General features: G+C 39.4%; 1 protein-coding gene across 5 annotated transcripts in view; it reads right to left on the reverse strand.

The window, feature by feature from the left end:
- pcdh7b (protocadherin 7b) overlaps positions 1–17,857 on the reverse strand; it is a 137,366-nt gene that overhangs the window by 68,252 nt on the left and 51,257 nt on the right. For 2 of the 5 annotated variants that reach the window (XM_053233796.1, XM_053233797.1), the window contains exon 2: positions 3,104–3,296. The exons of 1 other annotated variant lie outside the window; for it this stretch is intronic. In XM_053233796.1, coding sequence (XP_053089771.1) covers positions 3,104–3,296 — 193 coding nt within the window. Of the gene's footprint in view, positions 1–3,079; positions 3,297–17,857 lie in introns of all 5 variants that reach the window. 2 more of the 5 variants (XM_053233795.1, XM_026936693.3) reach the window with 1 other exon arrangement.

The following is a 17,857-nucleotide window of genomic DNA, read 5'->3' on the forward strand; positions in this document are numbered from 1 at the left end:
GTTATAGATATGATTTTAAACACGCACACAGTCGAAAAGGATCAGATGGTCTCTTGAAATGGGTGGAAATGTGTTAATGGTGTGTGTCTAGTAAATAGGGATGAGTATGGATTTTACAACTACTACTACTACTACTACAGATATTGGTACTGCTTATCAGTTGAGTAACTTCTTTAGTAGATTTATTGTTTCTCTGAACATTTTTAATATTATTAATATGCTACGCCTGATCTTGAACATGTACAGAAAGTCATTAAGTAAGCAATTACATTTCATATATTAGGTTATTTGTAATGGTTCATTAATAGCCTAGCTAAATCAGTGTATCAGCGTATAAAAATAGTGTTTGTGTATTAGCATATTTTTAATCATTTTATTATCCTTGCAAGCTCTGTAATGGATGAGGTAGCCTGGGTTTCAACAGATGCATGGTTGAATTATATTTCTCTAGAGTTACTGTATACTTTGCTTGGTAAACAAGTGATAATAGGAAGAGAAAGTCCTATTATCTCGCAAACCAGGGTTTTATTGGACATTTCACAACAAGCGTCCTTGCCAGCTACACTTTATTGAGACTCCTGGTTTAAACCGTGTGTCGAGGAAGAGGTGTGATAATGCTGTGTGTACCCTGTACTGAAAAAAAAAATCAAGTTTCAGCTTCAGACGATATTGAATGCATACGCGATTGGACTTGTTTTTCCAGCTATGTATTGAATTAAACATGCTCCTTTTCCTTTGTAGCTTTGGCATTTGTCCCATACCCACACACACACTCATATACTTAGACTTCTTCACCTGGGTTTTCTTCTGAACTACACATATATACATACACAAATACCTTCTCCTAAAGATTGTGTATAGCAGGGTGAGCAGACTCTTGTTTATTAGAAAAACCATTCATCTGTTTGCCTGTTTCTGACCTTGAAAGATCATATACGATAAAAGAAATAGAAACTGGAGACAGGCAGAATTAGAATAGGGTGAGATAACAGGAAAAAGAAGATGGAAGAAAGTATGTGTCTGTATGTATATTTGGAAGAAAGATTATTGATTCACAAATAACATAAAAATGCTGTTTTTATGTTATGACTAATTAATAAAAAGCAGAACTCCTACAAATTTTGAGTTTATATTTTAACAGTAAGAGCTTGTAACAGAGAGAATGTACTCAGCAGTTACATTAACTGGACTACCCTAAAAGTAAATTTTGCATAATAAGTTGAAGTCAGTTTCTTAGCATGAGGTAAATATTTGAGCTTTAAAGTTAAATATTTAATATTTAACTTTAATATATATATGTATATATATATATATATAATACATATATTTGCTAGCATTTTTTTTCCCTTCACATTCTCCTATTTTGCTCTAATCTATCACTCTGCCATTGTTCCTCCTCCGCTCAATTACTTTAAGCCCAACCTGAATTGTAAGAGGACTGTAATTGCTGCTAATTTGGCCTGGCATTGTTTGAGTGCAAGCTTAAAAATTGCCCAGAGGACAAATTTCTATATCTTACGCATAGAGTGGGTTAACACAATTTTCCCCTGCCAAGTCCATTTAATCTACGTTTAGGCCAGTGTTCTCCAAATGGCAAGGTTACAACTCATACTCTCTTCTTCTCACCAACAGCACGCTTTGATTCCTCCTCACCACTGGGAGACCCTGACACTGATATCTGGCCCTAATACATCGTTTTTGACACTTGGACAACGAAGAGGCCTTGAGAAATTATTTTAGGTAGTAGCGATTGACAGTTCAATTGTCAGGTATCGAGGACAATAAAGCTTTCAGTAACTTAAGAGTTTCTTTCCTCTCTAGCAATAATATGAAGCATTTTGATGAATAGCTAGATAGTCATGCTTTTTTGTAGTACCTAAGAGGTCTGCATTCTAAAGAAAATGGTAGACTGACCTCAAACAAAAAGGATGTGTTACAAATAAAGTATCCGATGTCACCAGGATAGCTCTAGCAAACAGGCCTTTTTTGCTGCATACCAGACTGAGAACAGTGGTCCTATTGACAGCCTCAGAAACATTGCTGGTCTGAGTGTTTTTAAAAAAAGAGCTAGCAGGCAAAGTCAATGAGAGATCTGCTTCTTTTTTAAGTGATATAAAACACTACAGACCTGAGTAATATCATTTCATCTCTCTTGAAGGCCTTGAACTAAACTCAGCACTGATTCCAGAAAAACAAACTGCTTGCAGAGACAATGTACCTACTGTATATCTGTATCAAATGGGCACATCTGAAGCAATGAACTGTGACAGCTATACTAAGCATGCTTGACAAGTTGGAGATGACTTTCCACAATCATGGTTTAAAAAAATATATTGTATAAAAAAAGTATTTATTTATTTATTTAGTTAGTTCATTATGTAATAACTGTCCACTGTCACCCAGTCTAGTCTGGCTTTGAGTCTGGTTCCTCTCAAGGTTTCTTTCTTGTGTCATATCAGGAAGTTTTTCCTTGCCACTCTCTCCTCTGGCTCGCTCATTACGGATCTAAATCTACATCTGGATCTCTGCAAAGCTGCTGTATCTATTGATAAAGGCACTTCAAATTTATTTTGAATTGAATGTACTTGTCTGTTCGTTTATTCATTTAGCTCAGTCTAAGATTTGAGTCAAAACATAAATGAGTCAAAGGCTAAAAAAGTTCAGAACATGCTGAACCAGATTTCTGCTAAACTCTAACATGGCTACCTTGATGATGTACAGACACTAACATGACAGCTGACAATTTAGCTTGCAAACAAAATACGGTGATAAGCGAGAAAAAAACAAAACAAAACAAAACAAAAAAAAAACAAATGGCACAAGTATGGACATATGAAGCCCGATTGTATCGACTGTCTGTGCACTTACTGTATATGAGCTCAGGTGTTGTACTTCCGCTAGCTTTCCAAGCTTTATGTTTATTTTATTACCCCAGAGATCTGGCCTCCCTCATTTTATTCGATCTTTCCTGGTGGTGTGTGAGTGTTTGGCCACATTCGTTGGGATCTCATTTGTCCCCTAAAATCTGATTGAGCTCTTTTTTTTAGGCTTTAGCTTATCTTTTTGTGTTTGCCCCTACCATTTTCCATATGCTCTGCCTCACCGACACTGCCATCCGGCGTGGTCCTCTCATAGGCATCCTCAGGGAGGGGGAGGGCTCCCAGCCGGGGGCCTGTGGAGCTCTTGCTGCTCGGCGTCTCCGACTCGTCAAGGCCACTGTCGTAGCAGCTCTGCAGAGAGCCCTGGTGAGGGTCCTGGGGCTGGCTCACCACCGAGAACGTCACTCGGCGGAATGGCTACAAGAGAACAGAGTGCTGCGAGTCACTGGACTGAGGAGCTCCAAGATGCAAGGAAGGTTTATTTCATTTAAGGAAGAAGGGCGTATTCTGGGGTGTCTTGCTGGATCGCAACTTATTTTAGGGTTTTATCCTAAAACATAGGTCTCAACCTCAAGTCTTGAGGGGTCAGTGGATGCAAGGTTGTTTTTCTTTTTTTTTTTTTTTTTTTTTACTTCCTACAATAATGGAAGGGCTTTGTGTGAACATTTCTAGCCTCTGTAATTAAAACCCCAAATTTGTGTTTAATAGAAGGTCATAGTGAAAACCTGTGCACATACTGGCCCTTCAGGTCCTGAGTTTGAAACCTCTGGCCTATATAATTACACAAGTAAATGCTGTATCTAGGCTGTTTCCTGACACAGCACTGCACTTTGGGAGTTCTGCGGAAGGAAGATTAATGTTGACCAGTTTACTAAAGTAGCAAAAAGGATGGGGGAAGAAAAAAAAAAAACTACAATATTAATGACTTATGCAGTAATTGTCACATGTAAGGGTCTTGGGAATATGAGTTGAAAGCTCTCAGGATTAAGTAGACATGCCACACTTGGTGTAGTGGTGTTAAATATAGCTGGGGAGGTCTGAAGGACGCTCAGGTCTCCTTGCGTGGTTTACTTTATAACAAAAACAGGACACGGGGAGTGGATAGGATCCCAGGGGGAGGATAGGATGGAACACATTGCTACAGGCAAATAAACAAGTGGTATGTTCATGAGCACATACACACACATGTATAGACACACATATTCATGCAAACATATACAGCACTATACAGAAATCATGGTCTCACAGGAATAAGTGCATGCAGGTGCATCGATAAAAACACCCCCCCCCCCCCCCACACACACACACACACATACACACACACACACACACACCCACACACATATATATATATATATAAGGACAATGTATAAACTGATAAAATAGCAGCTTATATAAACTGTTTTGACCGAGAGCTTTACAAAATGGTACTTTTTTTTGCCGTCGCTAGCCTCCACTATCATATTGTGTTCCATTCATTCAAAACTCAGCAGGTTGCCTCGGGCTGAAGAAATACGGTAAAGTAAAGAGATGATGAGATGGAGTAGCGTGAGGCATGCACAATCCTTTCAACTATTCTCCACAACCACAGAGAAGTAATTGGAACAAAAACAACAGCCCTAGATATCTTTTCACCACAGGACCCACCACTAAAATAAGTCATATATAAGCATTGGTATAGGAGAATACAAACACAGCCATCTTTTTTGGGTTTCCAGTAAAATAATACAAGAGGTTCACCCTTGATAAACAGAAGAGTCATTGTTTCTCTGACAATACGAGTGCAGAACTATGTAGGTGGACAAGTTGGGCAGGATGAGTGTGATAATGCTTTGTTGATGCCGTAGTAGGCTGCAGTCAAGGACTTCCACGGAGGCACCATGTGGCTGATTCACAATGACTGACTGAGAGAGCCGCTTAAGGATTTTAGACTTGTATTATTATACGGTCAGTCGAATCAGAGAAGAAACAAGAAACAGAGAGAGAGCGGGAGAGAGAGGTGGGATTCATCTGCAGAAAGAAAATTAAATTCTGATGCTTTAATGAGCATTGTAGCCTTGTAATTAAACTACTGACTCTCGCACAGGTTGGAAGAAGAGAGATGAAAAGTGGTCCTGCTTTCCTCTGTCTTTTTCTTTCGTTTTCCTCTCTCTCTCACTCTCTCCCGCTCTGTCACCCTTTTAGCATCACTTAACAAAGGGGCCAAAATATTGTAATAATTACACACGCCTTCATCTTCTCTCTTTCTCTCTTTCTCACTCTCACATACGCAAAACACCAACGCACATACTCATCAGTGACAAGAAGACCAACCACTGACTGAAAAAAAAGGTGTTGACTCATTCTACAAAAGAGGGCAGCATGACAGTAGGGATAAAGAGAATTACTCTTTGAATATCTGATTGTTGGGAAAAAAAGGTAGAACTGTAAGCAACATACTTGAGAACTGTCCAATAAAGAAACGAAATAGCGAATGTGATATAAATCCTAATGGCCTTGCAGTCTTTTTTTAGTTCCTTGCGGTCTGCCCCCCTCTCTCCTGTCTCCCTGCTCTGTCACTCTTGCTTTCCAGAATATTAAAGGCGACAGAGTGCCATCACTCACTCTCGGCGATTTTTCCACCTCCTTCTTTTTCGCTCACTGCGTCTCTGACAGAGCGCTTCAACGCTCCTCATTACTCCAAATTGTGCCTCTGATTTGACACGTCACTATAACCTTGACATTTGTATTCTAATAAATTAGGAGTGGAAAAGCGAAGGAGTGTGTAAAGGTTAGCTACGGAGGTGGACACACACACACGCACACACACACATACACACAGAATGTCTTCTTACTCAGTTCACTGATGACACACACACATAAAGCTCATTCATCACATCCTCTTTCTCACAACCCCTCTCACACCCACACACACGTGCACACTTACGCAGTGTCATTGGCTGATGGCGTGATAGCAGTTCAGCATCTTTGTTATTATTGTGTGTCATTATTCGGAGATGATTACAGTTCACAGGCATCATTCCAGCATCATCTTAGCACCAGTCCAAGCCTATAATATTTAACAGGCCTTTTAAAACCTAGACACACATTTGCATCTGCGTTCGCACGGTACAGTGACTTATTTATAATAATATATATTTATTTGCTCAATAATGCAGCAAACTTATTCAGAAATGATGTTTCTGTGTAATTACAAGAATTTAAATGAATATTCCCGGGATGAAATGAATATTCACTTTAGTAGTCGCTTGTTGCATGATTAAACAAAAGCCTGTAGGGGGTATAGCTGAAAAAAAAAAATAAAAAAATATATATATATATATATATATATATATATATATATATATATATATATATATATATATAATCACCATTTTCTTTTAGCTCTCTCTCTAACTCTCTCTTTCTCTTTTTCAATCTCAAAGGTAATGGTAACAGCAATCATACTATCCATCTTCAGATTTAAATTACCCTCAAATGAATCTGACTTTAGAAAAATCATCAGAAGATCCAGATCCAGTGGAGGGACAATTTTACATGGAATAAATGGGTAATACGTACTGGGTGATGGATTTTGACAAGGCGCAGCAGCATGTGAACATGGTGAAATGAGGAAAATTGACTTTTGAAAGTGCAGGAGAAGAAATTAATTCACCGACTTCCCCTGGTGTAATGGATGTCTCTTAATGGCACAGTTTTTTTGCAACAGCATTAGGACTCCTACAAATTTCAGAGCACATGTATTATGTCCATTATTTAAAATGAACCAAAATGGAATATTCTTGATTTGGCTTTGTGGGATGTCTGTTCCGACAAGCACACTGGAATCATGTGCGGACATCAAAAAAAGTCCAAAAATAATTTCAGAGAAGTTCCTGAATTTGTTATTAAAATGGTAAACCCCAAAAAGAGACAAACTTTAAACAAATTAATGAATTCCTCTCTCTTGTTCTTTAAATGTTTTACTCTGGTGGTCTTTCCTTTGCACCCTGCTGTGACGTGGCACAGCTATGACCTCGACAGAATGCCTACCTGTCTTAAGGATATATAGGTTCATTAGACTCCTTACACACACACACACACACACACACACACATACACACACACACGGCAAGCATCCAAGTAAAATGTCATCTACACACGACCCCCTGGAGGGATTGAGGGCTCAGAAAGTGTTTAGAGAATGCATGGATTTCACTTCCATTTAACATCTCTGTCTCTCTCTCTGTCTTTCCCTTTCTCTGTCTAAGTGATTGAGTGCTGCTGGTATGACAGGCATGGCTGATTGAATGTCGCAGTCATTTGTGTAAAGGCTAAACGTGACCGGAGGTCTACGACAGATCCATGACTGCTTTCTTAAGCCTAAGCTGAACCACATGAACATCCAACAGAAAGGTCTGGCTCTAATCAACAGCCCTGCCTGGCACCTACCTCATGGTCCTAGAGCCTATCTCTATCGATCTCATTATCATCTCGGTGTAATTGGTAGCAGAAGATCGGTAGTCAGCTAGATTTTATTGGTGCCTCCTTACAAAGTCATAGTGTTACACCAGGTAGAGTTCTGGACAGGCCACACGCAGGTTAAAATCCAAATACACACACACAAACACACACACACACACACACACACACACACACACACACACACACACAGTGATATTTCTTTGTCTCCATAGGCAGCTGTCCACTCTAATCAGTACATGTTTAAATACAACTGCCATATTTAGTGAAGGGCACACATTTCTGAAACCTACACTGCTCTGTTGCTTTGTGCCCGTGTGTGTGTGTGTTTGTGTGTGTGTGTGTAAGTACATGGACGGTAGACCTGTTCCTGTGACCCAGGACATGCAATGATTCAGGCAATGAAAGAAAACACAAACTCTTAGGCTTTAGTGTAAATCTGCAACCAAGCAGAGAGGAGAGGAAACGAGGAGATGAGGCAGAAAAGTAGAGGAGGAAGAAATAACAAAATCTGATGCTGCTAACAGATGTCCCATGAAACAACAGACTTTACTCTTAAATGGAGAGAGAGAGAGAGAGAGAGAGAGAGAGAGAGAGAGAATGCCAGAGGAAAAATGAGAAGGGGAGCAGGAGGATGTACAACAGACACTGGAATTCAGTCACTGCTGTCAGTGGTAGCACATGTAATTAACTAGCCCTGTTCAAAGTTTCATAAGGAACCTGAGAGTGCCCCAGACACGATTATCTGATCCGGGATATACATGAGGAAACAGAGAATCAAATCCCCAAACTCTAATCAACACGACAGGAATACTGACAATAGATATGGTCTATTTTCAAAAACTGACAAGCCATTTCACAGTGAAAGTGATTGAACTTATGTTGAAACTGTCCTTTGGCTCCAAAAAGAGGAGGTTGGATGACACTTTAGTATTGCTGTACACTGAGGTAACACAATATTCCTTTGAGAATGAAGTCTAGACTTGGGCAACGGGAAAAGGATCACAAGCTAAACATGGAGAACATACTCAGAAGCATAGAAAAATCTGAAGTCGTTCAGCTCCAAAAAAATTTGAGAAAAAGGCTAAAAGCAGCGTGTTAATCTGCAATTTGCATTAACTTGGTCTTTAAAAAAAAAAAAAAAAAAAGCTAACTTGGGTTTAGGAAGGTGGTGGGAGCTCTGAAAAGAGACCAAAACTGCTCAGTTTCCGAGAGTTTCCCTCAATATTTCCCTCAATATGGAAAGAATAAAAAGGCGTCTATCATTCATGTTGCTTGGAGAGCACTTTCACCCAGATACATGGCTACTGGAGAGCTAAATGTAGATGTGGATAACAACCATGACTCCTAAACAGATAAATTCATACTCCATCTCCATGGCAACTCTCTCTACAGCTCATTCTTAGGAAGTTTCCAGAGGAAGTTCCACTGTTTCAAAGTGGAAATGATGAATTAAACGCTTATAACATGGCAGCAGAATGGGGAGGGGGGTCGGGCGTATTTAGCATAGCTAAATATGGATGAAGCTCAGATACTCCCAGAAACATATGATAGAGATGTGCATCAGTGTGTATTAAAATAATCCCCCTGATCATCATCACATGCGCAAAATAATTTATATGCAGTATTTGAGGACAGTTTGGCTTAGAATGTGAGAGACTCATGGTCTTGGGCTGTGTGCTTATGCGAGTGTGTAAGTGTGGATGTGTTATGTGTGACAGCACCTGTGGTGAGAGTTTGGGAGTCTTTGTTTATCCTGGAGCTCAGGGAGTCTCAGGTGTCTGCTTTGTCTTAAAGGATGACTGGAGCTGGTCAAGCTTCATTTCTCTCCTGCTTTCCTGCCCATGAGGACCTCCAGATGGGCTCCAGACCCCCTGAGCCCAGTTGGAGTTTAGTCAGGAGTCTGACCTCTCATCCAGGGCACATGGTACCCCAGCCAGTGAAGACTTCTAGACAAGCTTGCTGCACAGTCTACCTTTGGATTTTTGATATCTTACCCAAGGCTGTTGTGATCCTAGGTCACTGAAATCAGAGATGAGCAGGCAGTGTATTTTTTTTTTTTTTTCATCATTCGCTCTGTCCTCCAGGGATCCCTTTAACACGTTTGGAGTTAGGTCCAAGCCAAGCTCCCACTTGTGATAGTCTCCTCAAATAGAAGATTTTTGCTAAGAGAATCTTTACCCACAGCTAAGGTCCTTCTTTGATAGTAGCTCACCAGGTCTTAAACTTTTCCCAAGGGCCACTCTAATCACATCTGACCCTTGAGCTGCCGTCTGTGTGGGCAAAACTCAAGCATAGCTGATCAGCACTGCTGAGAAGCATTCTTTCCAGTGATAGAGAGAGAAGAGAAAGAGAGAAAGAAACAGCCCCTGGACATAAGATACGCTAGTGTTTTCTCACTGCAGACTCAGCCCTCTGAATCCAAAGTTCAAAGCAAGCTTTGGTGGACTTCAGTCAGCCCAGTTTGAATGGAGGCTTTTGGAGGGCATTCAAGCACACATCCCTCACCTGGTCAGATCATTCAGTCCATCCATCCTTGCGATCCTTCATTCCTCTGATACTCTACTTTAGCTTTGACTCTACTACAATGACACATACAATGCATCATGTCTTCCTGTTCCACTCCATTTCCACTCTATGTCAACATAGGCATTCCTTTTGCCAGATGTTCAGCAAACAAAACACCAGAGTTGTTTGCCATTGCAGTGAAAATTTGCAACAGTTATAAATTGTTGCTGAGCCATATTCAAACAGGAGCAGAATCATGAATATTTAATAGTTTAATTTTTATCTGTTTGTTTATATTATTCTTTTATAGTTTTTTTCTTTTTTTACTTCACATGCCTTTATCTCTTTTAAGCTTTTGGTTTGAGTTTAGCAAACATGATAAGAATGATAAGAATTCACCTTGATGGGTTTAAACCAATATGGTTTTAATAATAGTCCAAAGAACAGGTTGAGAAGCAAACAGAGGCACTCAAGTTCACCCTTTAGCCCCTTTAGGACTTTAAATGCATGAGTTGTGATTCTTCTTTTCCTCCATTTTATGATCTGAAGTGTGCGATCGATGCAGTGCCCTTGAACTCTCTATTAATTCCTGTAGTGTTGCTCCCTAGGGCATGTATTGACCCCCTTATTGCCCTCGTTTAGCAGTGGAAATAAATAAAGAATCATGCCTGAGTGGGTTTCAGACTCCTAATGAATGTGTGCAGACAGCACCTTTGGACATCAAGAATTTGGGCTATTTATGCTTCGTTCACTCAGTACCTCAGTAACTCATGGATCTCACCAAACCACAAAGGTTTTTTTGTGTGTTTTTTTTTTTTGTGTGTGTGTTTTTTTTAAGTAGCTGTTCCCCAAATAACAGAAGAAATGTATTGCTTTTTCAACATTCCCCACTCTAAATAGAAGTGTAACAGAATACTAATCTGAAAAGTTGAATTTACCTCTAACTGAATAAGAACTACTCTGAACTACTCTGAATAAGAGGTGGAGTTCCCTGAGGATTTATTTTTTTACTCCAGCAATGGCAATGGATTCAACACAAGTCTGCTAGTAAATTGTTTATCTTGATTCGTACTGGAGAGGTTAGCAATCAGCTTGAGCTTGTGCCTAGAAGCATGCAAGAGAATGAAATTTCCAGTTGGCTGGTAATGTTCTATGGTAAATGAAGTTCTCATCCATTTTCATAGCTATTACTTAATTTATGTCTGGTACATTACTCTTGAATGCTTCTCAATAATGTATAACAGGCATATAGAGTTGCGAGTGTTAAGTGTGTAGTGTGTTAGTTCCCTTGACACTTGAACTCAAACACATCAACATCCTTTAAAGGAACCAATCCATTATCTCAGCAACCTGATGAGCAAGTAAGCATCCAAGCACATAAAGCATTCAAGTGACTTCAATGGTAACATAGGCAATAGACAAATTTGGTTCTTTATCAACCCCTGCACACACACTTTCTGGCTTCGACTTTCACACTCACATTTACACATAATTTCATACAAGCCCTTTCTATGGAGGGAATACCAGCCATTGTCCTCTTCATGTGTCCTGCCACTTGTCAATCACTGGCCGATGGCAGGCTCTGCTTCTTTACACTGAGTAAGTAGGACTCAGTGTGACTGTGAATAGCCAAGCTGACAATTGACCCACTAATGTCAGTAGGTGACAGCCATCATCGTGCCAGCAGTAGTCAGAGGTGATGGAGGCTTATGAGTCAGCGAAAACGATGGCTGTAAACAGCCCTGAGGCAGAAGGGATCTCACTAATCACATAATGCAGTTTCCTGCTGGTCAGGCACACAGAACTCCTCTTGTTCTGATAGCGGTCAGCATGATTCCGCTCAGCACAATCTATAGGAGAGTGTGACACCACAACACACATCTGACTTCTAACTAAATCACTGCCAACACTTCAATCGAATTATGATCATCTTACACAGCTGATAAATGCTATTGGGAGGATGGCGAATTCCACCAATCTGGGTCAGACGACGGGAGAAAGTAAACGGTCCAATTCATCTTTCTCTGTGCCAGGATTTAAACATCGCTTAGATGAAATGTTACCTCTCACTTTCAGATAACGCAGCAGGACCAAATGACTTTGTCTCATCCAAGCTGAAATCTGAGAGACAGACACCCACCATTATCGGTCTCAAATCCCACACATGGACAGGTATTACAGAAGATGGCTGCTGAGCAGACTCTTTGGGGAGATGCAGTAAAGGGAGAGCGATGTAGTGAGCACCGCCGTATCCATCACATCGTGAAGGCGGTTACGCTGCGGCTGCATGTCCGGACTGTGGTGAAATAAGATATAACCACAAATGGGGTGACAACTGGAAGACTGGGACAAGAATAGACTTAGAGACAGAAGCGTGGATGTGAAGAGAGACTAGGTTGGAGGTGGAGGTTGTCAGGTGAAAATGCACAGAACGAGTCACGTGTCTTCTCGCTTCTCATCACTCTGTGCTAAGTGGGACCACACTGGAAGATACGAAGAAGCCAAAGCCTCGTAAGGAATAACACATGACAGGGCATGCTGTTACAGGAAAATAATCAGTGACAGGGTGGTGTGAGGCCACCCTGAAGTTAATTATTTTCCAATAACAGCACATCCTAAAGGATCTTATTCCATGTATTTTCACCAGCAATTCACCAATGCTATGCAATTATTTTGTTTTTTATTTATTAAAGAATGATATACCATTATCTAACCACTTAACTTATGTTGTAACAGCTAGAAATAGTCATTCTCTCATCAGTCTCTCTCTTTTTTTAAATTTTCTTTAAGGTAATAAGAAAAAATGTAAAGTTGCGGCTTTACCCCTAACTGTCATAAAGCACTGACACTGGCGACTCCTTCCAACAATGCTAAATAAACCTCTCTTCACAAAAACTTCACCATGCCAACAATTATACACTTTTAAAATCAGTTTATGTGGAACATCCGCCGTACAAACACTTGTGTAAGTTGTTACTATAGAGACTACAGTTGTGCTGTTATAAGAATAACAAGAAGTTATAAGATCTTATTAAAAAACAAAAAAAAACAAAACAAAAAAACCTCTACTCTTATTTGATGCTCTTCTTTTTTCTGGTGTTGTTATTACATTTTTTCATTTTCATTTGGAACACAAGACCTTTCAGTGGAGAGTAGCACAGGAGGGTGTTTATCATGAATAAATCAATGTCAAAGTGACATCTAGGCAAACTCCATTTCCTGAGGCTATGGACACATTACTCAAAGACCCCTGCCATATCACCCTTGCACACCTACACATACATGTCCTTCATCAGAATATGACTGACTCTTATTCCCTCAGCAGGGTCCCTTTATAGCTCTAAACATAGTTAGGGAGCAAGCCCGGGACCCGCCGACAATTATGATAGCAGCGATTAAGAAAACAATTATTTCTGAGAAGTAATTACACTCTAATGTTTGAACAAACAGATGCAGGGAGAGAGAGAGGGGCAGCAAGCAAGTGATCAGACTACTGATGCGACACACACACACACACACACATACACACAAACTGCTTCAAATCATGCTTGTGTATCTTTAATCCTCAGTCAGGCACTTTTACAAAGCATGAGAGAGAAAATTTTTACAAAGCAAAAGAGAGACAAAATGCCTGTTACACACCAATGAGACAAGCTTCAAGGCTCCTCATCAGAAAGACGCTTCTGCAATTACCAAACTAAAACTGAGTTCAAATGGAAAATGTAAAGATGAACAGAACAATAATAAATTAATGAACATGAATAATTGAGGCTCTGTTGAGAGGCGATGAAATGAATATTGAAATGTCTGTACATTTGGCTTCTGCCCAGATGAACCCCCCTGAGTTTCGCCGGGCCCCGAGGCAATTTGAAAAACATAACAAAAATTAATATCATTTGAGAGCGAGCAGAGAGCGGCTTCTTTTAACTGACAAGGACAATTTCCTGGAAGCGAGGCAATGAAAGATGGCCTGAACAGACTTTTAAATATGAGCTTACATGAAAAAAGAGCTCTCACTCTCAATTCTACCCGTATGGTAATTCCAGCTAGTCTGCTCCCTCTCTCTCTCTTTATCTCTCTCAGGATTTGTTTTCTGTCATGTACTGTATACGATGAGTAGTTTTAGACTAGTGATAACAGATTCATTCTAAAGATAATGGCTCAGCTTATACTTAAATATACTATATTATACTGAATATCTTACAAACTATTAGACCATAGGTTCCCAACCCTGGTCTTGGAGGACCCCCTGTCCTACACATTTAAAATTTTCACCACACCCACTTCAACTCTGGTAGGGTTATTAATTAAATTCGGTTTGTTGGGAGCAGGGAAAACACTACAGTATGTAGGACAGGGAGTACTCCAGGACCATGGTTGGGAACCTGTGTATTAGAGTATAAAATGTGAATGTAGGTTGTCCTTCAACTGCACAAGGGACTTTGCTCATCCATAATATTGTCATATCTATGCAAAGGATAAAGGATATGATTAATTCACAGATATGTAGTAGAGCAACTGAGATTGCTGTCTTTAAAGATAATTGATGATAAGAGCGCAGTGAGCCAGCCTGCTTCAAAGAGGCATGCTATCACAAGCTGGCATCATGATGACGATGATGACAAAGATACCAATCCTAATCCACATGTAAAAACATGATTCTATTCATTCCTCCTTATCCTTCTCACTCTCTGTGTCACACTGTAACTTTTTTCTCTACATATACTTTCTAAAACCAGTCACTCAACGGTGTCTCGTTTCTATAGTGTTGACTGATAAACTAACTCTAATTGAACGTGCTCTGGAAATACCATTTAATTTTGATCCAAACATGGACGAATCTAACTTGAAATCAGTGTCACAAAGTTCCACCAACACTGTGACTGTATAAAACAGCTAATGGTGTGTCTTGCATGTTGTCACGTGTTGCTTTGACTCAGTTGCTCCTTGCTCGAGGGCAATGGAACATCACACGATTCATTAGCTGGGTAAAAATATCCCTAGGGCATGCAACGCTGGGAAGAAGATGACAAGGCAGAGAACAAAGAGAGAGAGAGAGAGAGAGAGAGAGAGAGAGAGATGCAAAATAGAGATTTGGCAACTTAAAAAGATGGTAAACAAATAATTTAACCTTAGTGGCTGGCACGCTGATGTGTCTCTGGCACTTTAGTTAGCCAAAGCACTTAAATCAATATATATTTATATTGTAACTCAGTTATTTTTTATTTATTTTTTTTTAATTGCTGAGCATCTTTTTTAAATTTCGAGTTTACATTTTTTAAAAATGCTGCACACACTAAAAACAACAGCACACTATGTGGACCAAACTGCGAATTCACTGATTTACAACAAATTCCATTCAGTAAACACAGTTTTCAATGCTGCATTCATTTATCACTCAGCACCACCACCAGCAAAACTGTTTTTTTCTAAGGCCCAATTTGCAAATGTTTGCATACTCTATTTCAAAATGGCTACACTCAGCTTCAAAACCACGCACACATCACACGGATAGAAATTTGGATATTAAGTAAATAGCAATTTGCTAAGCAACAATAATGTATTAAATTACAACCGGAATCCTAAAAATATTATAATTATAGAAACAAAGAGGAAAAAAATGTAGTTTAATTTTTGAATGCTTTTTACAGTAGGACTACACTAGAAGAAACAAAGATAAAATAATAATAATAATAATAATAATAATAATAATAATAATAATAATAATGGGACAACATCTTTTCATTATGGATGTGGGAAGTTTATGATCATTGTCAGCATCAGAAACCCATCCATGATGCAATGGATGCAGGAAACATGAATGTATCAGATCAAGGATGTAATGTATGGATAAGACATTCAGGCATTTCTCAAGTGAATAGAAAGAGAGAACAACAGGTGACTGTGTTGATGAGAACATATGGACAAATCTACCAGGTAAAATAAGCATTTCTTGGTTGGTTGCATACATGGAACTTTTCATATGCACGAAAAATATAAATTAAAATAAAGAGGAAAAAGGTATATATATATATATATATATATATATATATATATATATATATATATATATATATATACAAATTCAGTGAGTAGAAAATTAGAAGTAAGTTAAGCAGTTTATTTTGAGATATGCTTAGACTTTTACACTTTTTTAGACATTAAATGAACTTTTGTGCTGAACTGTGTGTGTGTGCAGAGTCAAGTCAAGTTCAAGTCAAGTTGATATGCTTATTGATTGATATGCTTATTTTCAGTCACATTGATATGCTTATAAATACACAATTAAAAAACTAAGCTGGTTTTTAATTTAGTAATGTATTTTTCCATTTTTTTTACCCCATTAATCTAATCAAAGCTAGCCATCTAATCACGACTCTTAATCTAACCATCTAATCCTGAACCGTATGTTTTTTCCTGTTTCTCCCATTATGAGCAGTCTGCTGAGAGAGGAACACACAAGCGAGAGAGCGAGTGAGCGAGCAGGTGCACTGAGAGTCGCATGGGGCCAGATGGATCGAATGACACGCCAGCCTCACCGCTCGAGTTAGCAGGTGAGGGAGTGATGGAGAAAGGGATAGAGATGGGGGGAGGGAAGTGAAGGGAAACGAGGTGTTCCACCTGTTCATGGACGACAGGTAATCACAATGCAGCCATTATTACTGCAACACGAGATGGGGTGATGGGATAAGTGCTTTATGCACACACGGACAAACACGGAGTAAAGACGCATTACATATGGCCCAGCTGTCCCTTTATCCGAATCTGATTATTGCATTTGATGATTATTGTTTGATGGTAAGCTGCTGATTAGCCACTTGTAGCTTCACAAATGTGATTTAGTGACTATAAAATGGTGAAAATTAGTTGAACTGTAGGGCTTTTAACTGTTATTGTACGGATTGTAGTCACTGCCATTCATCCCTGTAGCATGTGTTGGTTTTCCAAAATAGGTTTTGGAGTCACAGACAGCCAAACATTTGTCAAATTCATGTCGGGAGCAAACAGTACATACATACCGAGCACATGTGAAAAGATGAGCAGACGTACATTATATAAACTCTCACCTGCAAAATTTACTGTAGTCTATCTACAAGCACTCCAGAAGCAGTCTGGTTAGCATCTCTTTAATATGTCACGCATCAGGAGAGCATTGCCGTGTGATAAATCCAAAAAGCTTATTCATATATTCAACAGTTGCAAAGACATTTTTAGCAGATTCCCTGCTGTGTCCAGCTAGTCCAAGGATTAGGGTAGAAATTTGATTACTCTCTGTCTGTCCATCTCTTTTTGATTTTCACCCTTTTCCTCTCTTATATACACACACACACACACACACACATACAGTCACACACACGCAAAGAATGCAGTTAGAAGATTATCTGAATCCTCTAGACTTCTATAATGAGCCGTGAACGTGGCTATATGCTAATACAAGATCAGGATAATTTAATCCCATGTGAATATCGGAAACCAAAGCAGGACAAATCATTATAGACCAGTTTCTTTGAAGTTCAGCAGTGTTGCGTATTAGCAAAGCAAATTCACAGGTATGTCCCATCGCTTAGTTAAACACTATAAAGTGATTGGTGAGTTCTGATCAGTGACCTTTAAAAGTGCTTCATAGGAACAGAGGGGATTTCAGTTTGATTCGTTGCAGTCTGAGGAAAAGCAGGTCAAACCTAATGAAAACTCGATACAGCAGCTAATGCAGTTTAGCTGTCTGAAACCGAAGCTCCCTGCACCTCTTTTTCTCACATACAAACATGCACAGAAGTACACAGACACACATTGTATATGGAGCGTTTGGAGTGAGCACAAATAGTCTGGCTAGTTACAATAACACACATTAGTCAAACATCTGTACAGTGGTTAGAGCCACCTGGAATCAAAACTGACCTCCTTCAACTTGGCTCGTGTCCCTGGTCGGGCTCATCTGTGAGAGATTCACATGTATGAGAAGACTTTTTTTTCCCTTTGACAGTAATTTTCCTCTAAAGTGCAAAGAC

The sequence above is a fragment of the Pangasianodon hypophthalmus genome, chromosome 4 (genome assembly GCF_027358585.1).
Source record: "Pangasianodon hypophthalmus isolate fPanHyp1 chromosome 4, fPanHyp1.pri, whole genome shotgun sequence".
In the NCBI taxonomy this organism is placed as follows: Eukaryota; Metazoa; Chordata; class Actinopteri; order Siluriformes; family Pangasiidae; genus Pangasianodon; species Pangasianodon hypophthalmus.